Source organism: Vulpes vulpes, chromosome 2 (genome assembly GCF_048418805.1).
Source record: "Vulpes vulpes isolate BD-2025 chromosome 2, VulVul3, whole genome shotgun sequence".
Taxonomy (NCBI): domain Eukaryota; kingdom Metazoa; phylum Chordata; class Mammalia; order Carnivora; family Canidae; genus Vulpes; species Vulpes vulpes.
This window is the reverse complement of record NC_132781.1, coordinates 163,900,000-163,918,852: the sequence shown is the minus strand read 5'-3', so window position 1 is coordinate 163,918,852 and position 18,853 is coordinate 163,900,000. Positions and strand designations below refer to the sequence as shown.

At 53.2% G+C, this 18,853-nt stretch overlaps 1 protein-coding gene across 5 annotated transcripts in view; it reads left to right on the top strand.

Annotated features, from left to right (window-relative positions):
- Positions 1–18,853, top strand: part of TNFRSF8 (TNF receptor superfamily member 8) — a 58,908-nt gene that overhangs the window by 23,172 nt on the left and 16,883 nt on the right. For 3 of the 5 annotated variants that reach the window (XM_072751167.1, XM_072751169.1, XM_072751170.1), the window contains 6 exons: positions 1,914–2,066; positions 5,254–5,347; positions 5,710–5,870; positions 8,691–8,807; positions 11,823–11,975; positions 18,701–18,794. In XM_072751167.1, the coding sequence (XP_072607268.1) occupies positions 1,914–2,066; positions 5,254–5,347; positions 5,710–5,870; positions 8,691–8,807; positions 11,823–11,975; positions 18,701–18,794 (772 nt within the window). The remainder of the gene's footprint in view (positions 1–1,913; positions 2,067–5,253; positions 5,348–5,709; positions 5,871–8,690; positions 8,808–11,822; positions 11,976–18,700; positions 18,795–18,853) is intronic. The other 2 variants (XM_072751168.1, XM_072751171.1) reach the window with 1 other exon arrangement.

Sequence of the window (18,853 nt, the reverse complement as noted above, 5' to 3'; positions counted from 1 at the left end):
TAGGGGCTCCCCTGGGGCCACTGTAGCATGGGAGAGTGGGTAGGACAGCCTCCCCAGAAGGATTTAGGGGCCAGCCCCGGGAGAAGCCCTTAGCATTTCTGCCCACATCTCCTTGGCTACAATCCTGTCACATGACCCAAACCCACTGCAAGGCATGCTGGGAAACGTAGTTTTTCTCTGGGCCCGCAGGAAAGGAGTTGGTGCATGCAGCATTGTTCTCTGGGAGATTCCTTTTTTATGACTTCAGTTTCCTTCCTTTCCTTCCTTGAGCTCCAGGGGATTCTGTTTAATAGCTAAGAATTCCTGAGAATATTAGTTGTACTGATGCTAACGGCTTGTTCTATTTCTTTTTTCTCTTTTATCTGCTCTTTGGAGAGTTAGTTCTTTTTGAGTTTGGAGCAACTTTTTCTTGGTGCTGCTTTTCTCAGCTTTGGAGACCCTCTGGTCCTGCCCGTCGTACCTGACCACGGCGGTGTGGGGGGGTGTTCTGGAGTGGCTGGTCTTCTGGGTCTGCAGGGTCTCTTCCTCCCACGAATGACCAGCCCCAGGGCACGTCCCTAGGGGAGATGCCTGGCTTCTGGATTGTGGCATAAATGGGGAGAAGTGTGAGGAGACTGACCCGTGTGGGTGTTCCTGTGTCACTCCGTCTCGGCTTCCCTGGGGCCTGCCCCTGCCCTGTAGCCCCTCGGAGACGGGAGTACTCCACCCTGGAGCCTCTCCGGGAATAATCCTCTTGGGTTATTTTGGGCTGTGGGCTCCTTCTTCCATGCAACCCACTAGCCTTCCATGTTTCAGGAACTCTTCACCATTTCTGGTTGACCAAGGATGCCCTGTGTTTCTTTCCACAGGAATGTTTGCATTTGCTGAGTACTTAGACCAGTGATTTTTTTCTCTTGAGATAAAATTCACCATTTTATTTATTTTTAAAAATTAACTGATTTTTCAAAGTAAGTTCTACATACACCTAGTGTGGGGCTTGAACTCACAGCCCTGAGATTGAGTCATGTGCTTTAGTGACTCAGCAGCCAGGTGCTCCTAAAATTCACTATTTAAAGATGTGCAATGTGGTGATTTTTACCATGTTCGTTCGCAATATGCAACCACCACCACTATCTGACTTCAGAAAATTTCCACCTCTCCCAAAAGAATCCCCAATCCTCCCAATTCTCGTCCCCCTTCACTCACTTATAGTCACTAATCTACATTCTGTCTCTGGGGACTTGCCTACTTTGGACATTTCAAAGCCATCAGTATATGGCTTTCAGTGATTGGCTTCTTTCACCTGGCAGTATTTTCAAAGTGTATCCGTGTTGTAACACAGGTCATTTATGCTTTGAATAATATTCCATTGGAGGGATATGCCATATTTTATCCATTCGTTGGTTGATGGATATTTGGGTGGTTTCTACTTTTTGGCCATTATGAGCAATATTGACCTGAATGTTAGATTTGGGACCCTCCTCCCTAATCCCTGGCAAACACTGATCTTTCTAGTGTCTCGATAGTTTGGTCTTTTCCAGAATGTTCACCAAGTTGGAGTCACACGGCATGTAGCCTCTTCAGACTGGCTTCCTTCATGTGGCAGTGTGCATTTATGGTTCCTCCATGTCTTTTTTTTTTTTTTTTTTTTTTTTTGCCCATTTTAAAGTGGGGGCATTAGTTTCTTTTTAATACAATTGTAACAATGTCCGGGGATATGGGTGTGGAAGTGGAGGCTGCCTCATTGGCCCCGCCTGCCTTCTTGCCCTCATTGCAGGAACACTCTGGAAAGAAGGGCTGAGGGCACCAGCTTCCTGCCCGATGGGAGGCCACAGCGGCGTCCTCCGTCATGAGCCAAAGTGTCCCTGAGGGTTCTCTAGATCCCCTCCCCTGTCTTCCTTCTGTCCCCCATGACCCTTCTTTGTGTCCCTTAGAGGATCTTGTGGAGAAGGTGCCATGCTCGGGGAACTCCTCCCGTGTGTGTGAGTGCCGGACCGGCATGTTCTGTGCCACATCAGCCACCAATAGCTGTGCCCGCTGCATCTTCCACTCCATCTGCGCGACAGGGATGGTTGTCAGGTTCCAGGGTGAGTATCCCCACCCTCAGCCCAGCACTAAGATCTGTGCCAGACTGTGCCTCTCCCCTGCCCCTGCCCCAGATCCCCAAGTGACCTTCGACCTCCTACTTCTTCAGTCCTGTGGGACAGATGGCCGCCTCCCCTCGAGATTCCGTAGGTGCACCAGCTACTGCACTTGGTGTCCCAGGCTCAGAGGGACCCTGGTGGCCTGAGGCACAGGCCCGCCTGGAGGAGGTCTGGGGTTGGTGTGAGGCTCAGGGCAGAAGTTCTCTGATGCCTCGTAAACAAGAAGCAAACCTCGGGTCTCTGTCCTAGGAGTTCCTCCGAGGATTAGGGCTGGTTTCCCCACTCTTGAGGTGTTGGGAGTTAGAGTTGCTGAGAACCGAGTTTCTTTTCCCACTTGAGTGAGTTCAGGCAAATTCCTTACCCTCTCTGGACTTCTAATTTTCTGATGATACAAGGAGGCTCGTGGCCAGAAAGGAGGCCAAGCACTCAGGTCCCGTGTGGGTGGTACTGAGGGCGCCTTGCAGAAGGGAGGCATGCGGAGTGGGTGGGCTCTGGAGCGTGGCTGAAGGGCGGTGGGGCAGCCCCCCAGGCTGGGGAGGAGGCAGGAGGGGGTCGCAGGGAGTAAAGTGCCCCCACCTGGCCCCCACCCTCCCACCCCTTGCCTGCTCCTTTCACAGGCCCCATACCCCCACCCTCTCCGCCGCCGTCCGTCCTTTCCTTCTCCCCACACCCCACAGCCAGCCTGTCTCCCAGTCCCATAGGTTTTGCCCCCGCCAATTCTCTCTCCCACCCCCCACCCCACTTCCTCCTGTCATTCATGCCGGCAAATGCCGCCCCTCTCTGGCGCGCTCACGCCCTGCTGAACAAACACTTCAGTACCTCCTCGTCACTCCAACGATAACGGCAGTTCTGCGGGCTGTGCGGGCTGTGCGGGCTGCGCGCGACAGAAGACCCGGGGACTCACCGCCCGTCTTCCTCGTTTGATGCGTGTGCCCGCGGCGTGTGCCTGGCCGTGGCGGGAGCAACGGGGAGGGGACGCCCGCTCCGTCTTCCCACAGGCGGGCTCCAGGACGTGGTCCTCCTCCCACCCCCGCTCACCCTCCGCGCCCCTCCTGTCTTGGCTCCCCTGGGTTAGGGCCGCCTTTGGGGTCGGGCTGTGCGCGCTTGTCGCTCCTCCCAGGCCCTTCGAGCGCGCTGTTCCTCTGGGACACGCTTCGCTCCTGTTGCTCGCTCAGCCCTGCCCAGCCTGGGGTCTCCGTCCGCACCTCCCTTCCTCAGGAGGCCTCCTGTGCCTGGTCACGGGGCGCGACTGCTCCGCGGCGTCTTGTCCCTCCGTGCCCCTCACAAACACGGATCCGACCGTTTGTGGCTTCCCTCCCCTCCCGCCGGGCCCGGTCACCCCCGCGCTGCCTCCCCGAAGGCCAGGCACAGAGTCTGCTCCGCAGAGGTATTCGCGGGAGGCCCTGGGGCCCGGCAGACCTGCTGGGCTGGGGGGCGCGGATCGGCCGTGCCCGGGGTCCCAGAGCGCTCAGCTGAGGGCCGTGCAGGAGGTGCAGGAGCGCGCTTCCTGCCGGCGCAGGCGGGGCGTCAGCCACCTGGGCTCTGGGCGCTGGCACGTGTGGGCGGGCGCCCAGCCTGGGCTTCGGGCTCCGTCTAGGATGCGAAGTTGTCCCCGGGAGCCCGTGCATCTGGAGTTGTGTTCCAGCCGCCGCGGGGGCTCGCCCCGGCCTCCAGGCCCTTGGGCCGGCGTTCCCGCGGCTGCCCCCCAACCTGCGGTACCACTGGTCCCCCGCGGCCGTGGAGCGTGTGGAGGAGGCCGGTTGCGCTGAGATGCGCGGTCAGGTGGAAGGTGCCCAGATGTCCAACGCTTAGTGTACGACGCTGGGGAACAGCTGGTTGAGGATGTTTACACGGATCACCCTCTGACGTGTTTTAGGCGTAGCGGGCTAAACGAATTAACGTCACGTGTTTCTCTTTACTTTTTAAAATTATGGTTACTAGGAGGTTTCAAAGAACGTGTGCGGTTCCCATCAGACACTTCTCTGGGACAGCGCGGCTGGCCAGCTCGTGGGTCCCCGGCTGCTCCCGCAGGGCCGCGCGCCGGCCGGGCCAGGGGAGGTGGTTTCTGCGCCACAGTCAGCCCCGAGCTCAGCCGCGTGCAGAGCTGCCGTTAGGTGTTGTCTCCTGAAGTTCTCAGAACTCCGTCAGGCAGGCTGAAGTAGCTGCTCCAGCTGAGGAAGTTGAGGTGCAGGATGGCGGGTTCGCTGCTCAGGACCACAGAGCAGGGAGCGTCCGAGCTGGGCTCGGATGTCATCCTGCCACAGGCAGAAGCACGACACACAGCCGCGTTGCCCACGCTGCCTCCACCGAAATCCTCAGATCATAATCCCACACGGGACGCTTCCTCAGCGATGAGTCAGGAGTCCAGTTGGGGAAAAGGACGCGCTTATTAGGCATTTACCGTATAGCGCGCACTGTGATGGGCGCAGCGAGGACATGAGAGGTGGCCGGCAAACTCCGATCCACGTGTGGGAAGTGCAGTGTGTTTTCCTCTTTACTCTGCTCGCACCCAGTATCCTTCGGGAATTGCTCGTAACAGAAATCTTGGGTTTTTTTGGTTCATGTAGCGGCAAAGTCTGGCCTAGCTCTGGGGAGTGTCAGGCACGGCTGGATCCAGGAGCTCTGTCATTTCCCGTTTCTCCTCTCTGATCCCTCAGTGTAGGTGTCTGTAAGATACCTACCAGCAGCTCCCGGCTTGTTTCCCTCCCAACCCCAGTGGAAGGACGGCTTCTCCTTCCTACATTTTCCACAACCAAAACCAGAACCTTGGCATTGCACCTCACGGGCATGCCTTGGGTCATGTGCCCATCACTGAGCCCGTTCATCAGCGTCAGGGGAATCAAATGGATTGATTGGTCCAGGCTGGTCTGTGGGAGGGATTCGAGTCTGAACACAGATGCGGAGATTGGAGAGACTGTTCCCAGGAAGAATCTGGAGGCTTTATCCTAATGGGGAAGGGACACTGGGCAGGTCAGGTGGGCACCCCGAAACGTGGCTGCCGCATGTTCCAAGCACCTCATTCCAAACTCTGGGTTGGGGCGGTAAGATCGATTCCTAGCGTCTCGCTCCTCGGCGAGTCTCAGGCTCCTCGGTGCCGTCTGTCAGCCCCACGTTGCTGCCTCCCCTGCAGGCACGGCAGAGAGGGACACTGTCTGTGAGCTGCCTGCCCCAGCGACCAGCCCTGACTGCAGCACCAGCCCCGAAGCCTGCCAGGCCCCCACCAGGTGACTCCCGGCCCTCTCCTGTCCTGCTGAGTGTGGCGTGGGGCTGCCCCGGCCCACGGGGTCCCCAGAGCCCAGCTGGCTGTGGTGTGGGTGGGCTGTAGCTCGGGGTGTCAGGACCTCAGGGTGCCTCTCTGTCAAGCCCATAAGCCCCTCGAGGTGCCACCGTGCGCCCAGTCTTCCCTGAGCACATACGAGAAGGGCCTAGAAAATAGGTCTTGCTCCCAGAAGCTGACAGTGGGGCTGCCAGAGGCTGTGGGCAGAGGGCTGGGGACCCCTTCTCTGCAGAAATGGTTGCCCTTGGGCACAGACCTCCCTTTGCCCCTCAGGAGAATTGGCGGTGCCATTTCTGGCTTCTTTCCCAGCAGCGCCCCCCCGCAGGCCAGGCCTCTCCTGACTTCCTCAGCAAGCTCCAGGGCCAGGACCACGCTTCTTGGAGGGGGTGCTCCCCTCACCCCGGAAGATGATCCCAAAGTGGCAAGGGCCACCGCCTCTCCCTCTGCGCAGAAGCCCCGTCCAGACCTAGGTAAGTTCTCCAGGGGAGCGGTGGTTGCTTCCCAGGGCAACAGTGTCTCGGTGGGTGACCTGCGTGTGGCATCCAGGCAGGGGGCTCTGGGCTGTGGTCTTTCTCGGTCCGGGGAGGAGAGGGTCTCGAGGTCTCTTGGGGCTGAGGCTTTGAGGGCCAGAGTAGATAATGGAAGAGGTCATTCGTTCCACGGCCGCCTGTGTGCCGGACGCTGAGGTGCCTGCGAGGGAGCAGGTGTCGGTTTGACGTCCTCCTGAGTCCCTCGACGACGGACGGGCCCCCTCTTCACTCCTGTTTGTTACTGAGTAGCCTTCCGTGGTGGGGGATACCACACATTGTTTATTTAGTACTTTTTGGATATTTGGGTGGTTTCTTTTTTGGCTGTAATGAATAATGAAAAAACAAGTCTGTGTGCTTTCATTTCTTTGGTGTTTGTGTTCTTAGTTGACTTCTTTTTATTTATTTATGTATGTATGTATGTATGTATGTATTTATTTATTTATTTATTTATGATAGTCACAGAGAGAGAGAGAGGCAGAGACACAGGCAGAGGGAGAAGCAGGCTCCATGCACCGGGAGGCCGATGTGGGATTCGATCCCGGGTCTCCAGGATCGCGCCCCGGGCCAAAGGCAGGCGCCAAACCGCTGCGCCACCCAGGGATCCCCTTAGTTGACTTCTTATTAAGACTTCTTAGGATGCTGGGTTTGAGCCCTTCCTCCTGTAGCGGAGTCCAGAAGCCCTCCTTCCACCCGGTGGCTTGCCTTCTCGTTCCCTTTATGGTGTCTTTGCTAAAGAGATGCTGTCTTTTTATTTTTAAAACTTTATTTATCTGAGAGAGAGCACGTGTGCACGTGTGAGCGAGGGGACTGGGAGAGAATTCTCCATCTGAGCTGACATCAGGGGTCCGATGCTCAGCTCACTGAGCCACCCAGGTGCCCCTAAAGAGATGCTCTTAATTTTAACGTGGTCACTGGGCCTGGGGGGCTCGGTCGGTTAAGCATGTGCCTTCAGCTCAGGTCATGATTTCAGGGTCCTGGGATCCAGTCGTGCACCAGGCTCCCTGCTCAGTGTGGAGTCTGCTTCTCCCCCTCCCTCTCCCTCTGCTCCCCGCCTTCACGCGCGCACTCTCTCTCTCTCAAATAAGTAAATAAAATCTTAAAAAATTTTAATATAGTTACACAGATCCATCTCTCCATCTCTCTTTGTGGCTGGTGCTTTTTATGGACTGCTTTATATCTTTTTCTCCACTCAAGTCTCAAAGACATCTGCACTTCTTTTCTAGAATCATTAGCATTTTGCCTTTCACGCTTAGATCCACTGTCTGCCTTGGCCTTCATGTGCAGTGTGAAGCAGTGGCCGTGTTGAAAGTGTCCACCTGGATGTCCAGTTGAACCAGCACCTTTTATCAAACTGTCCTTTCCCCACTGTTTTACATGCCGTCTCTGCGGTGAGCCAAAGGTGTGTAGGTGCCCGGGTCTGATCCTGGGCTTGATGTTCTGTTGCGTTGGTCTTTCATCTAGTCCGTGTGGATGCCATCCTGTCTCCAATCCTGTAGTTTTTCCTTAAGTCACAATGGATGATTGAACAACTTCTGCACTTCTGTTCTTCAACATGGGACTGACTCTTCTTGGTCATCTGCATTTCTTTTTTTTTTTTTTTTTCCCTAAAGATTTTATTTATTCATGAGAGGCACACACAGAGAGAGGCAAAGACACAGGCAGAGGGAGAAACAGGCTCCATGCAGGAGCCTGATGTGGGACTCGATCCCGGGACCCCGGGGTCACGCCCTGAGCAGAAGGCAGACGCTCCACCCCTGAGCCATCTGGGCGTCCTGGTTATTTACATTTTTATATCCACTTTAGAATCAGCTTTTCATATTCCATAAAACATCCTTTTGGGATTTTGATTGGGATTGCATCAAATCCTTAGATCGGTTTAGAGAGAATCCATATCTTTACAGCACCCAGCATGTGGGAAAGCCCTACGTTTCTTTAGAGCTCCTTTATTTTTATGTATTTATTTTTGCTCAGGCCCGCTTGAACTTCTTCTCCCAATAACATTGTGCCATTTTCTGTGTAGAGAAAGTTACAGTTTTGTGGCAATGTTTCTGATGATGATGGGAATGGTATTCTTCCAGTGTTTCGGTGTTTTGTGTTCTAACTCTTCATTGTTGGTCTTGTTTTGAACCATGTGAACAGCCAGCGTGTGGCCGCCTCACCTGTCAGGGTAGCAGCTTCTTATGGTTCAGCCCAAACATGTAGATGCTCAGTTGATTTTGATGTGATAGCATTACATCCAAGCACCTTGCTAACCTCCCTTGTTAGTCCTATAACAGATCCGCCGATTCTTTTGGGTTGTCTGTGCACCTAATGACGCCGTCTATCCATGAGAGCCTGACGTCTTCCTCTCTGGGCCCTGCTACTCTCACTCTTTTCCTTGCCTTCCCGCGTTGCCTGGTCCCCCGGTGCCACCCCAAGCAGATGTTGGGGCCAGTAGGCATCCTTGCCTCACGTCTGATCTCAGAAGGAAATTGCCCCCACCCCGGGTTTTGACATAGCAGTGAGGCCGGGGAGAGTGCATAGTGGCCACGCCGGCTGCAGAGGGAAGAGACTGGAATCGGGGGGCAGTTAGTGCTCTTGTCCTCTGTGGCTTTAGGCATATTCCTTCCCTCTCTGGGCTCAGGACTCTGTCTGAAAGATTGATGCAACATGTGTGGAGTTCGGGAGCCGGCCATGGAGCCGGGGGGGGGGGGGGGGTGGCGAGTGGGTGCGGAGATGGGCTGGCGGCCCGGCCTGGAGCTTCTCTGCTTCCTTCCCCAGGGCTGACCGCGCAGCAGCTGTGCCCACAGGGGTCCTCCGACTGCGGGAAGCAGTGCGAGCCCGACTACTACCTGGACCGGGACGGCCGCTGCAAGGCCTGTGTGAGCTGCTCTGGAGGTGAGGGCCTGGGGGCTCCCGTCCAGGGGCAGCTTCCTGGGAGCAGGGGTTCTTGGCTGAGGACCTGGGTGGGGAACCCCGAGTTCGTCCTGGGGCTGCACAGCCCTCGGGAGCCTAGCTCGCCTCACTGATGTCTCTGAGCAGTTGGCCTTTACTGAGTCCCACTGTCGACTGCGGGGCTTTGGTGGTGGTGACCGCCTCTCAGAGAGGTCCATTTGCTCACTCTTGCAAGGAAACCTTCGTTACCATCTACCCGTTCCAAACTGGTCTCACCGTTTTGCATAGCTGTCTTGGGGTGCGTAGGTTACGATTATCCCCATTGTACAGAGGGGAACGCGGAGGCCTCATACAGGCCACGAGGCCTGGAGAGCAGCAGGGCGGGAGTTTAAACGTGGAGGTTCTGGGCTCTGGTCGCACTGCACTGTCCCCTAGAGCGTGCTGTAGACAGGCACTTACCGGGTGACTGCCGTGTACGCGGCCAGCTCACCACAGCCTCACAGCACCACCAGCTGCCCCATGACGTCTGTGAGGGCCACGCAGGGCAGGGGAAGCTGCCAGGCCCCGGAAGGCCCTGGCTGGTCGCGGTCCCAGCCCACTCACAGAGGCCACCAGAGAGGGGAACCGGGACTACGTGTCCTCGTCCAAGGTTGCTTTCTCATCCTGGCTGAAGTCGAGGCCAGAGAAAGAACGCTGCTTGTTATCCCTGGGGGCCACCGTTCCAGGTACTAAGCCACGTAGCAAGTTGTCTAAAACTTGGTGGCGAGCAACAAGCCATTCACTGTACTAAAGGGTTCCACGGGTCAGAGTCCAGACGCGGTGCTGTGGGGTGGCCGCTCTCTGCTCCACGGGTCTGGGGTTTCAGCTGTAAAATGTGAAGACGGAGGTGGGAATCCTCTGAAAGCATTTCCATTCATGGGGCTGGGGCTGGGGCTGGTGCCTGCTGCTGCGGGGGGCCTCAATTGCTCTCCGTGTCAGCCTCTGTGTGGCTCATGTGGGGCCTCCCCAAGGCCTGGCGCTGGACCCCAAGGATGGGGCAGGGGTGCAGACAAGCCCTGTCCCTTCTCTGAACCTGCCTCTGAAGTCACACGGCGTGACTTGTGCCAGTTTGTGCCTCTTGAGGCAGTCACGAACCCCACCAGAGTCCGTGGAAAGCGAGGAATCAGGCTTCTCGATGGGCAAGTGGCAGAGGTCTGGAAGAACACACCGGGCTGGAAATGCTGTTCTGGCCATTTTTGGAAAAAATGCAATCTGTCGTAGCCACCAGGTCATATAGAGACACAAGAGGTGGCTCTGGGTCCGAGAAGTCCTTCAGCTGAAAGGGCAAAAGTCCTGTGCAGCAGTCGGTAGGCTACGGGGGTAAGAGCAGACTCTGGAGCCCAGGAGCTTCGGTTCGAATCTTGGCTCTAAGTTTGCAGCTTGGAAACACTAGCACGTTTCTTAACGTCTCTGTGCCTCAGTTTCTTCATTTGCAATGGGCATGGTAATAGCATTCTCTCAGAGAGCTGTTGTAGGAATTAAATAGGTTAAACTAGGTTAATCTGGGCAGAGGGCTAAGAATGGTACCCCATGCACTTGGTGGTATTGCTACCGCCTTGCTTGCTCTCAAGATATTTTTAATAATTTTTATTTATTTATTTAGAGAGAGAAAGAGTGTGTGTGTGTGTGTGTGCGCGTGGAGTGGGGAAGGAGGAGGAGGAGAGGGAGAGCATCTCAAGCAGACTCCCTACTGAGCGCAGAGCCCCGCATGGGGCTTGATCCCACGTCTCTGAGATCATGACCTGAGCTGAAACCAAGGGTCAGCTGCTTAACTGATCCACGCGGGTGTCCTCCCCACTCCGTGGTATTAATACTGCCCTGTGCACACTTCATGATATTACTAGCTATAATCCTGATAATAGCTGTCACTGTCCCAAGTCCTCTCTCTCACTGTTGAGCTCACTCTTGCCCTCCACGCAAATTCCCCAAATCCTCCCCAGGTCCCACTCTCTGGAGGTTTCAGGAAGAGGCTGTGAGGTCCTTTACCATTTGAGGTCTCTTAAGTATCCTGCTGACTGAGAGAAGTCCTCCTGAGCAAGTCACATTTGTCTCATCTACTAACGTGGTGACTATTTTTCACCCATTTAGAGCGCATAAAATATTCCCAAGCACATGTAAGTGCATTACTGTAGTATTTTTTTTTTAAATAAAACCTCTAATACTTCTTTTATTTTGGGGAAAAAACCCTTTTTATCATTGGAAATTTCTTTTTTTTTTTAAATAAGATTTTATTCATTTGAGAGAGCACGAGTGGGGTGAGGGGCAGGGGAGAAGCAGACTCCCCACTGAGCAGAGAGCCCGATATGGGACTCGATCCCAGGACCTGAGCCAAAGGCAGATGTTTAACGGACTGAGCCACCAGGAGCCCCATTATTGAAAATTTCAAACAAATTCAGAAGTAGAATCAGGAATGGTCATGGACTTCACCCAGTTTTGAAGAATTTTATCAAGTCATGGTCAGTGTGGCTTCATCTTTACCTATGCCCACTCACCCTGCTCTCTGGATTATTTTTTTTTAACACGTTTAATGCAGTATGATTGCCGTGCAGTGCAATGCACATGTGAAAAGTGTGCCACGTGGTACATTTTGACGTGTGCAGCTGTGAAACCATCACCACAATCAAGGAAAATGATGAATGGTCTCCCCAGAAAGTTTGCTTGTGTTCCTTATCATCATCTCTCCCACCGGTGTGCACACCCTGCCTCCATTCCCAGGCAATCATTCTGCTTTCTGTCACTGTGGAAGTGTTTGCACTTCCTAGCATTTTCTATCAGTATTATCATATAGTATGCTTTTTTTTTTTTTTTTTTTGCCTTCTTTCACTCGGCCTGTTCTGAGCATGCCAAAAGATCTGCTCAACAAATAGTCACATGCGTGTTTGCTTCTGGGCAAATGCGTCTCTGCCCTCCTGGGGGTTCTCTGGACCCCCTGCCCTTGTCATTCCAGATCCCTCCTCATGACCCTTCTCTGTCCCTTAGATGACCTGGTGGAGAAGACTCCTTGTACATGGAACTCCTCTCGCGTCTGTGAATGTCGGCCTGGCATGTTCTGTGCCACCTCAGCCACCAACTCCTGTGCTCGCTGTATCACCCACCCCATCTGCCCACCAGGGATGGTCACCAAACCCCAGGGTAAGCTTTCTGCACCTCCAACCAAGGGGCTGAAGTCAGTGCTCCTGTAGCTGAACTTCTCTGCACCCCCAATTGGGCAAATGATCTTCAGCCCTGGCTGTTACTATAGGTTAGGTTTGGGCCTTGGTTTTGTTTTAACAGTTATATCAGGTAAGTGGAATAAAATCTAGATGCGGGGGGGGGGGGGGGGGTACCTGGGTGGCTCAGTTTGAAGAGCATGTAACACTTAATCTTGGGATTGTGAGTTTAACCCCCACATTGAGATTACTAAAAAATACAAATAAACTTAAAAAAAAAAATCTAGGTTTGGCATTTTGGTAAGAGATTCTGATAATTTTTTTAAAAAATTCTTCCTTCTGAAATTGTTAGGCTAGTAAAATCTTGACTTGTTTGAAAGGCCATTTCGTTGACTCAAGATAGAGCAATATGAAATTTTTGAAGATGGCTCCAACTCAAGGTGGTAGACATTTGAGATGCCTGGCTGACTCGGTAGAGCCTGTGACTCATGATCTCAGGGTTGGGAGTTTGAACCCCATGTTGGGTGTAGAACTTACTTTAAAAAGGGCAACAAGAGAAAACAAAATAAGGTGGTAGACATATGCCAGAGTGCAGAAAAATACATACTCTTGATGGTGGGGGAGTGGGGGGAGAGGCTAATTAGCACACAAGAGATTTCAACAAATTTCTAGAAGGTGGAGCACAGATGGAAGGGTGGTGACCAATGAAATCAGAAGGAAGCTGCCCCTGGAGTTTGCTCCATGAATGCTGCAGGAAAAGTAAGCGGTAACTTGCTCTTAAGACCCCACAGAAGCTCTGAGCTCAGGGCAGGCAGTGAACTGAAGGATGGGAGCAAAGCAGAGAACTGAAAAATGCAGTGCGCTGCAGCTTCATCTTGAAAATAAAAACTAAATACTCGGGACAATGGTATTCCACAGACACCGACCAGTGTGAACAGATGGTGCCTGGGTTTTCATCCTCTGGTGAAAATCATCAACTCCTTGGCTGCAGACACTGAAGGAATATCTGGAGAAACATAGGGCTGCTGGTGCGGTGCTGCCACCGTGGTGTAAAGCCCTGTTGGGGTGTGTATTTGGGGGGTACAGCCTGTTGATAGGCTACCCCTGCTAAGTCCCCCTGAAGTGCCAGCCCACGCTCCCCACCACGGGCCCAGAGTCTCCCAGGTGGACCTCCTCCTCGGGGAAGAGACCCGCTGTGGAAAGGACATGCTACCACCGCAGCGGAAGAGACCCCACCAGCTACTGGAATATTCACACTCCTTCTAAGTAAGTGTGAGTGAGCAGTAAAGCTCTTCAGACTGACAAAACCAGCAGCGTGAAAAAGAATAGCAAGACACATTAACAGAAAAACTGACTGTGAATGAAGCAATAGAAATTGCATTAGAAATAGGAATAGAAGTCTAAAAATTTAAATTAGCTTCCACAGAAAAATTCAAGAACTTGCTGCATCCGTGGCAGAGAGAACAGAATGCTGTGAAAAAGAGACCATAAGAGAAGAGGACAAAAAAAAGGCTTTTAGAAAGTGTGCTTGGTACCAGGTACTGCCTCTCAGCTCTTACCTCTCCGTCAGCCACCGGCTGCGCAGTAAAGGACGGGACTCTCCACGGTTTCCCCTAGTGAACATGACGCTAAGCTTTGCCGGTGTCAGGGCACTGGGGAGCCACTGCAGGAAGGAGGCTTCTTGTGGCTGCATTTGCTTTTTCTTGCTCTTACTGTGCACTCTGTCAGCAGGACACATGGATGGGGCCATCTGGTTGTGCCCTGCCCCAGAGTGGACAGTCCCTGGGCAGCCTCACAGCCCCAGCCTGGATCTGGTGATCACCTTGGTGTGACCCTCCCAGTAGGGACACTGGTGCGCTCCAGGCCTCATGTCAGCAGAAGTGCCATAATTCCCTCCATGCACCCCGTACCCCAAGCCTTGGGTCTTCTGCATTCTCATTTCTCATGGACCTCTTGACCTGGTCATTGTGGCTTCCAGGCCTTGTACCCACAGCAGTGCCCCAACTTTCCTTGTATACTTGACCTGAAAAATATGAGACTTCAGATCGAAAGGACCTACTAAGAGCAGAGCAGGATGAGTGAAGGTGACCCACACCGTAATAGATGTATTTATTCTCTAGTTGACAGACATTTGGGTTATTTCCAGTTTGGAGCTATTATGAATAAAGCAATCACAAAAATTCTTGTACAACTCTGTGTAAAACGTATCTTTTTGTCTGTCATGAGTAAATACCCAGGAGATGGTCACGGTGCTGGCCGCACAGAACGTCTTTGAGGGCCAATTCAAAGCCTGCCACTACCTATGATCTGACCTTACCACCTAGTTTTACAGATGGAGAGAATCATTCAGGCAGAGCTGGAGCTGGACCACGAGGATCCTGAGTTCCAGCCTGGAGTACTCTCTACCAGACCACATCAGCAACTCCTTAGTTGTGAACCTAGAATTTTCTATTTGATTAGGATACAATTAAGTTTGAAAGCAGAAAAAAGCCCAAAACATTTTCAGACGTAAAAGGGCAGAAAGATTTTCCTCATGTGTCTTCTCAGAAAGTTACTTGAAGATGTTATCTGGCTAAATGAGGGGCTAAAAACAAAAAAGCCCTGAATCTAGAAAACTCTGTCTAGTGACTCTATCCCAGGAGAGCAGAGGAGTCCCAGAATGACAGCTGTATTGCAGACCAGTTGAGCCAGGTAAGAACAGATGAATGGAGGAGGGCTCCAGTCAGTTGTCTCGTCTGCAGGAATGAATGAAAGAATTGCAGTGAACTTCAGGAGTAGTACGTTTGAGAAACTTGATGATATGAAGGCACATCGTTTTTAACTCTAGGGAAAATAAAAAGCTGACAAGAAATTAGCACTCCAAATATGAAGATAAAAATTTCATCAGATTTTAAGCACTTACTGGATGCACAAAAAGAGAATCCATTTTGGCCTTGATGCTAAGACCATTGTCATTCCCATGGCCCAAGGATCAGGTGTTTGGATTTAAAGAGAAGTATTTTTGTCTGGTAAATAATACCCTTTTTAGTTCTAAGTTGGGATTAAGAGTGGGTAGTTTCTTTTTCTTTTTTTTTTTTTTCCTCTTTCAGTGGCCCTTGCCAGAGAACACAGGCAGACTAAGTAGGGGCTAGACAATACCTTCTGTTCATCTCCAGACTTAAAGGAGGAGGAAAAGGGGAGGGTCACTAAACCAGGGACAAAGGAGGAGGCTAAGGGGAGGTATGATACATGCAGAGGTCCAGAGGCACCCAGGGAGCACTGGGGCCACCTTCTCCACTTAGAGAAGGACAGTCCTTTTTTTTTTTTTTTTTTTTTTTAAGATTTTGTTTATTGGGGCACCGGGGTGGCTTGGTTAAGCATCTGCTTTCGGCTCAGGTCATGATCTCGGGGCCCTGAAATCTCGGTGTCCTGGATTGAGTCCTGTATCAGCCTAGTGCTCCCTCTGCCTTTCCCCCCTGTTTACGCACTCACACACTCTCTCTCTCAAATAGGGAAACAAGGGGGCACAAGTCGGGGTGGGGAGGAGGGGAAGAGGGAAGGGACAAGTAAACTCCCTGCTGAGCAGGAAGCCCAACTTGGGGCTTGGTCCCAGGAACCCAGGACTCCAGGACTCCAGGATCATGACCTGAGCCAAAGGCAGGTGCTTAACCAGCTGATCCGCCAGGCGCCCCAGGACTGCAGATCTGTTGCTGGCTTGCAGCAGGTGTTCCTGTGGGAGCTCAGACAGGGCTGCCTTAGAGGCCAGAGGGCTCTCTCCTCATGGTGCTACCCAGGGGTAGTAGCCGCAGGTGGTGTGTTGGAACTTGAGGACACCTCCAGCCCCCTCCAGGTCAACTCTTAGTGACAACAATGACATCTTAAATGCAAATCAAATACTGATTTGCAAATAAATAGAAATTGTTGTGACAAATCATATCATCTTCCTCGTAAAGGAAAGCCTACTAAAGCCTGCGGGCCTCAGTAAGTCAGGTTATAGTCTGGTGACCATGAGGAAAGACAGCATCTGTTCGGAGACCCTCCCCGAAAGAGGAGAGTTCCTCAGGACCCTGCTAATCCAAGAAGGAAATTAATCCTTGCCTCGCTTTCTCTTCAGAGTGTTTAAGGAAAAGTCTGAGAAGCATCACGAGAGCTTTTTAGAAGGGAAATGAGTGTGGCTGAGATACTTGCTTTGTGCCACATCCGAGGAGGGGTGCTGCCACCGGGGACACGGTGGAGAGGGACGTGGTTGCGTGTGACCTACTTCAGATGGGGCCGGTTTTCGTGACCCTAGGGAGGCAGTTAATCATAAACTTGCAGGAGTGTGCTCGGCCCGGGGGGAGGTGGCGTGGTCCGGTGGAGTGTGCGCAGGAGCCCTGCCTTCTGGCTCCAGCTCGGGCTCTGTGGTTCTCTCCCATCTGTAGAAACAGGGAGCTGGGTCAGATCAGAGGAGACCGTCTCTGAATGGATCTCAAAGACATTCCCTCTGGTCAGCACAGTGACACAGCCTTTCCCCTCCGAAGTACGCAAGGGCGATGAAGTTACCCGTCCTCCCAGATTTGTGCGGGAACGTTCAAGGCGCTCTCGTTAGCCGGGAGTAGCTTCAGGCTGCAAACGACCCAGACGTCCAGCAGCTGGTGAGCGGATAATAAACGGTGGAACCGCTCTCCACTGGAGGACCGCTCCGCGCGACGTAAGTGGACTTGAGAAATACTGTGCTGAGAGAAGGAAGCCGAGAGAAAGAAGCCAGACCCCGGAAAGTACAGACTGCCTGGTTCCATCCAATGAGATCCTAAAACAGGCAAACTAATCTGTAATGATACAAAGCAGACCAGTGGTTGCCTGAATGTGGGAGGAGGATTTATGGCAGAAGGACCCTAGGGAGCCTTCTGGGACGGCTAGAATGTTCTAGACCTTGAATGGAAGTATAGCTACTTGGAAGGATACATTCTCCAGAACCCGTCAGACTATACCACAGAGGGGACATTTTCTTCCATATAAACTATGCCTTAATACAGTTGATTTCAAAAGAAAGGAATTTGGCTAAAAATCGAGGCTGTGTTTAACTCTCAGGAGGTAGTATTTAAGTCCGTTTATTTATGTGTATTTATTAGGTTTCCCTTTGAGATGAAATCAGAAGGTCTAGAGCCACCAAGCCACCTTCCTGTAGGATCACAGTTGGCTAGAGATGAGGCGCAGCTTTTCCACTTTGGTCTTTTGAGCCACACACCTGCGTGTCTCAGCCAGCTCTCGCCGCAGGGATAGCGGGTGACAAGCTGCGTGGACGTTTCAGGGTTCAGCTCTCCCCCGGGGCTCCGCTGGGGGCCTGCCGTCTTGCCTGGGTTCGCGGGGTTGGTTTGGGCTCGCTCTGAGTGCTTCTCCTACGTCTGGGACCGCTGGGGAGCGCAGCGCCCTCCCGTCCCGGCCGCGCTGGAATGCAGAACGGCCCAGGCTGGGAGCAGGCGCCGTGACTTCCATCGGCTCCCCGGACCTTACGAGTCGCGGGGCTTCGGTGAGGCGGGAACACAGACGCCTTCCCCAGCTGAGGAGGTGGACCGTGACGTGATCCACCACGCTGACCCGTCCCTTTGCTAATTAAATCCTTGCTTTGGGGAGGAAGGCCTAATTTTTAAGAACAACTTTATTGCAGTACGTTTGACAGACCACAGAACGTACCAGTTTTACGTGTGTAATTCAGTGATTGTAAAGACATGAACGGAGTTGTAAACCCCTCCCCACGATCTGAGAAGCCTCACACCTTTAGTGGTCAGTCCCTGTGTCAGTCCCCACTGGCGTCCCCACCGGACAAGCACCGATCCTACTCTCTGTCCCTCCAGATTAACCTTTTCTGGACAGTTCCAGAACACGTGTCTGTGTCAGGTTTCTTCCACTGTGCATCGTACTTTTGAGGCTCACGCACGCGGTAGCCTTATCGCCACGTGATATTCTGGTACAGATATGGTCTGTCCATTTACCAGTTGATGGACATTTGGGTGTTTCCCCTTTTTTGGCTGCTGTGAAGAGCACTGCTGTGGACAGTCGTGTACATGTTTTAACACGGCTGCTCACCAGCCTCTCCCAGGCCCTCGGTCTCCTCCCTCCCCAACCTATGGGGCGCCCCGCCTTCTGTTTCCTCTGCGTAGATAGCCCCCCAGACACCCCGGCGACATCCCCCTCAGGGAAGCCTGCCCAGTCGGACGAGGTGGATCCCCCTGTTACACGGAGCCCACGTGCCTTTGTGTGACACCTGTGTCACGTCTGTGGGCCCTCCCACGCCTGTGAGCCTCTGACGTAGGTAGGGATCCTGTCTCTCTGAGTTAGTGCCACGTCCCAGCTCCCGGCACAGTCCCCGGAACATAGTAGGTGCTCGTTAGAGAGTTGTTGCATGGACAGAAAAAAGGAGGGAGGGAAAGGAGGAAAGAGGCTCAGGACACCAGCCTGGGTCTCCTGGGCTGCAGCGTCCTCCTGGCCTCACCCGGCTGTCTTCTGGAAGTTACCTTTTTTTTTTTTTTTTTTTTAAGATTTTATTTTGAGAGAGAAGGGAGGGGACAGAGAGGGAGAAGCAAACGTCCCGCTGAGCAGGGAGCCTGACACGGCTCCATCCCAGGATCCTGGGGTCATGACATGAGCCAAAGGCAGACGCTTACCCCACTGAGCACCAGGCGCCCCTGGAAGTTACCAGTCCTGCTGGGCAGGGCTCCTTGACACCAACTCTAAGCCCTGTCCCTGCAGGTACAGCTGAGAGGGCTGCTCCCCATGAGCTGCCTGCCCCCGAGGCCCACCCTGCGTGCAGCATCAACCCAGACGACAGCACGGCGCCCACCAGGTGACTCCCTGGCTCTTTTGGGGGCCGCCAGGCTGGAGGTGGAGGTGGAGGTGGGCCTG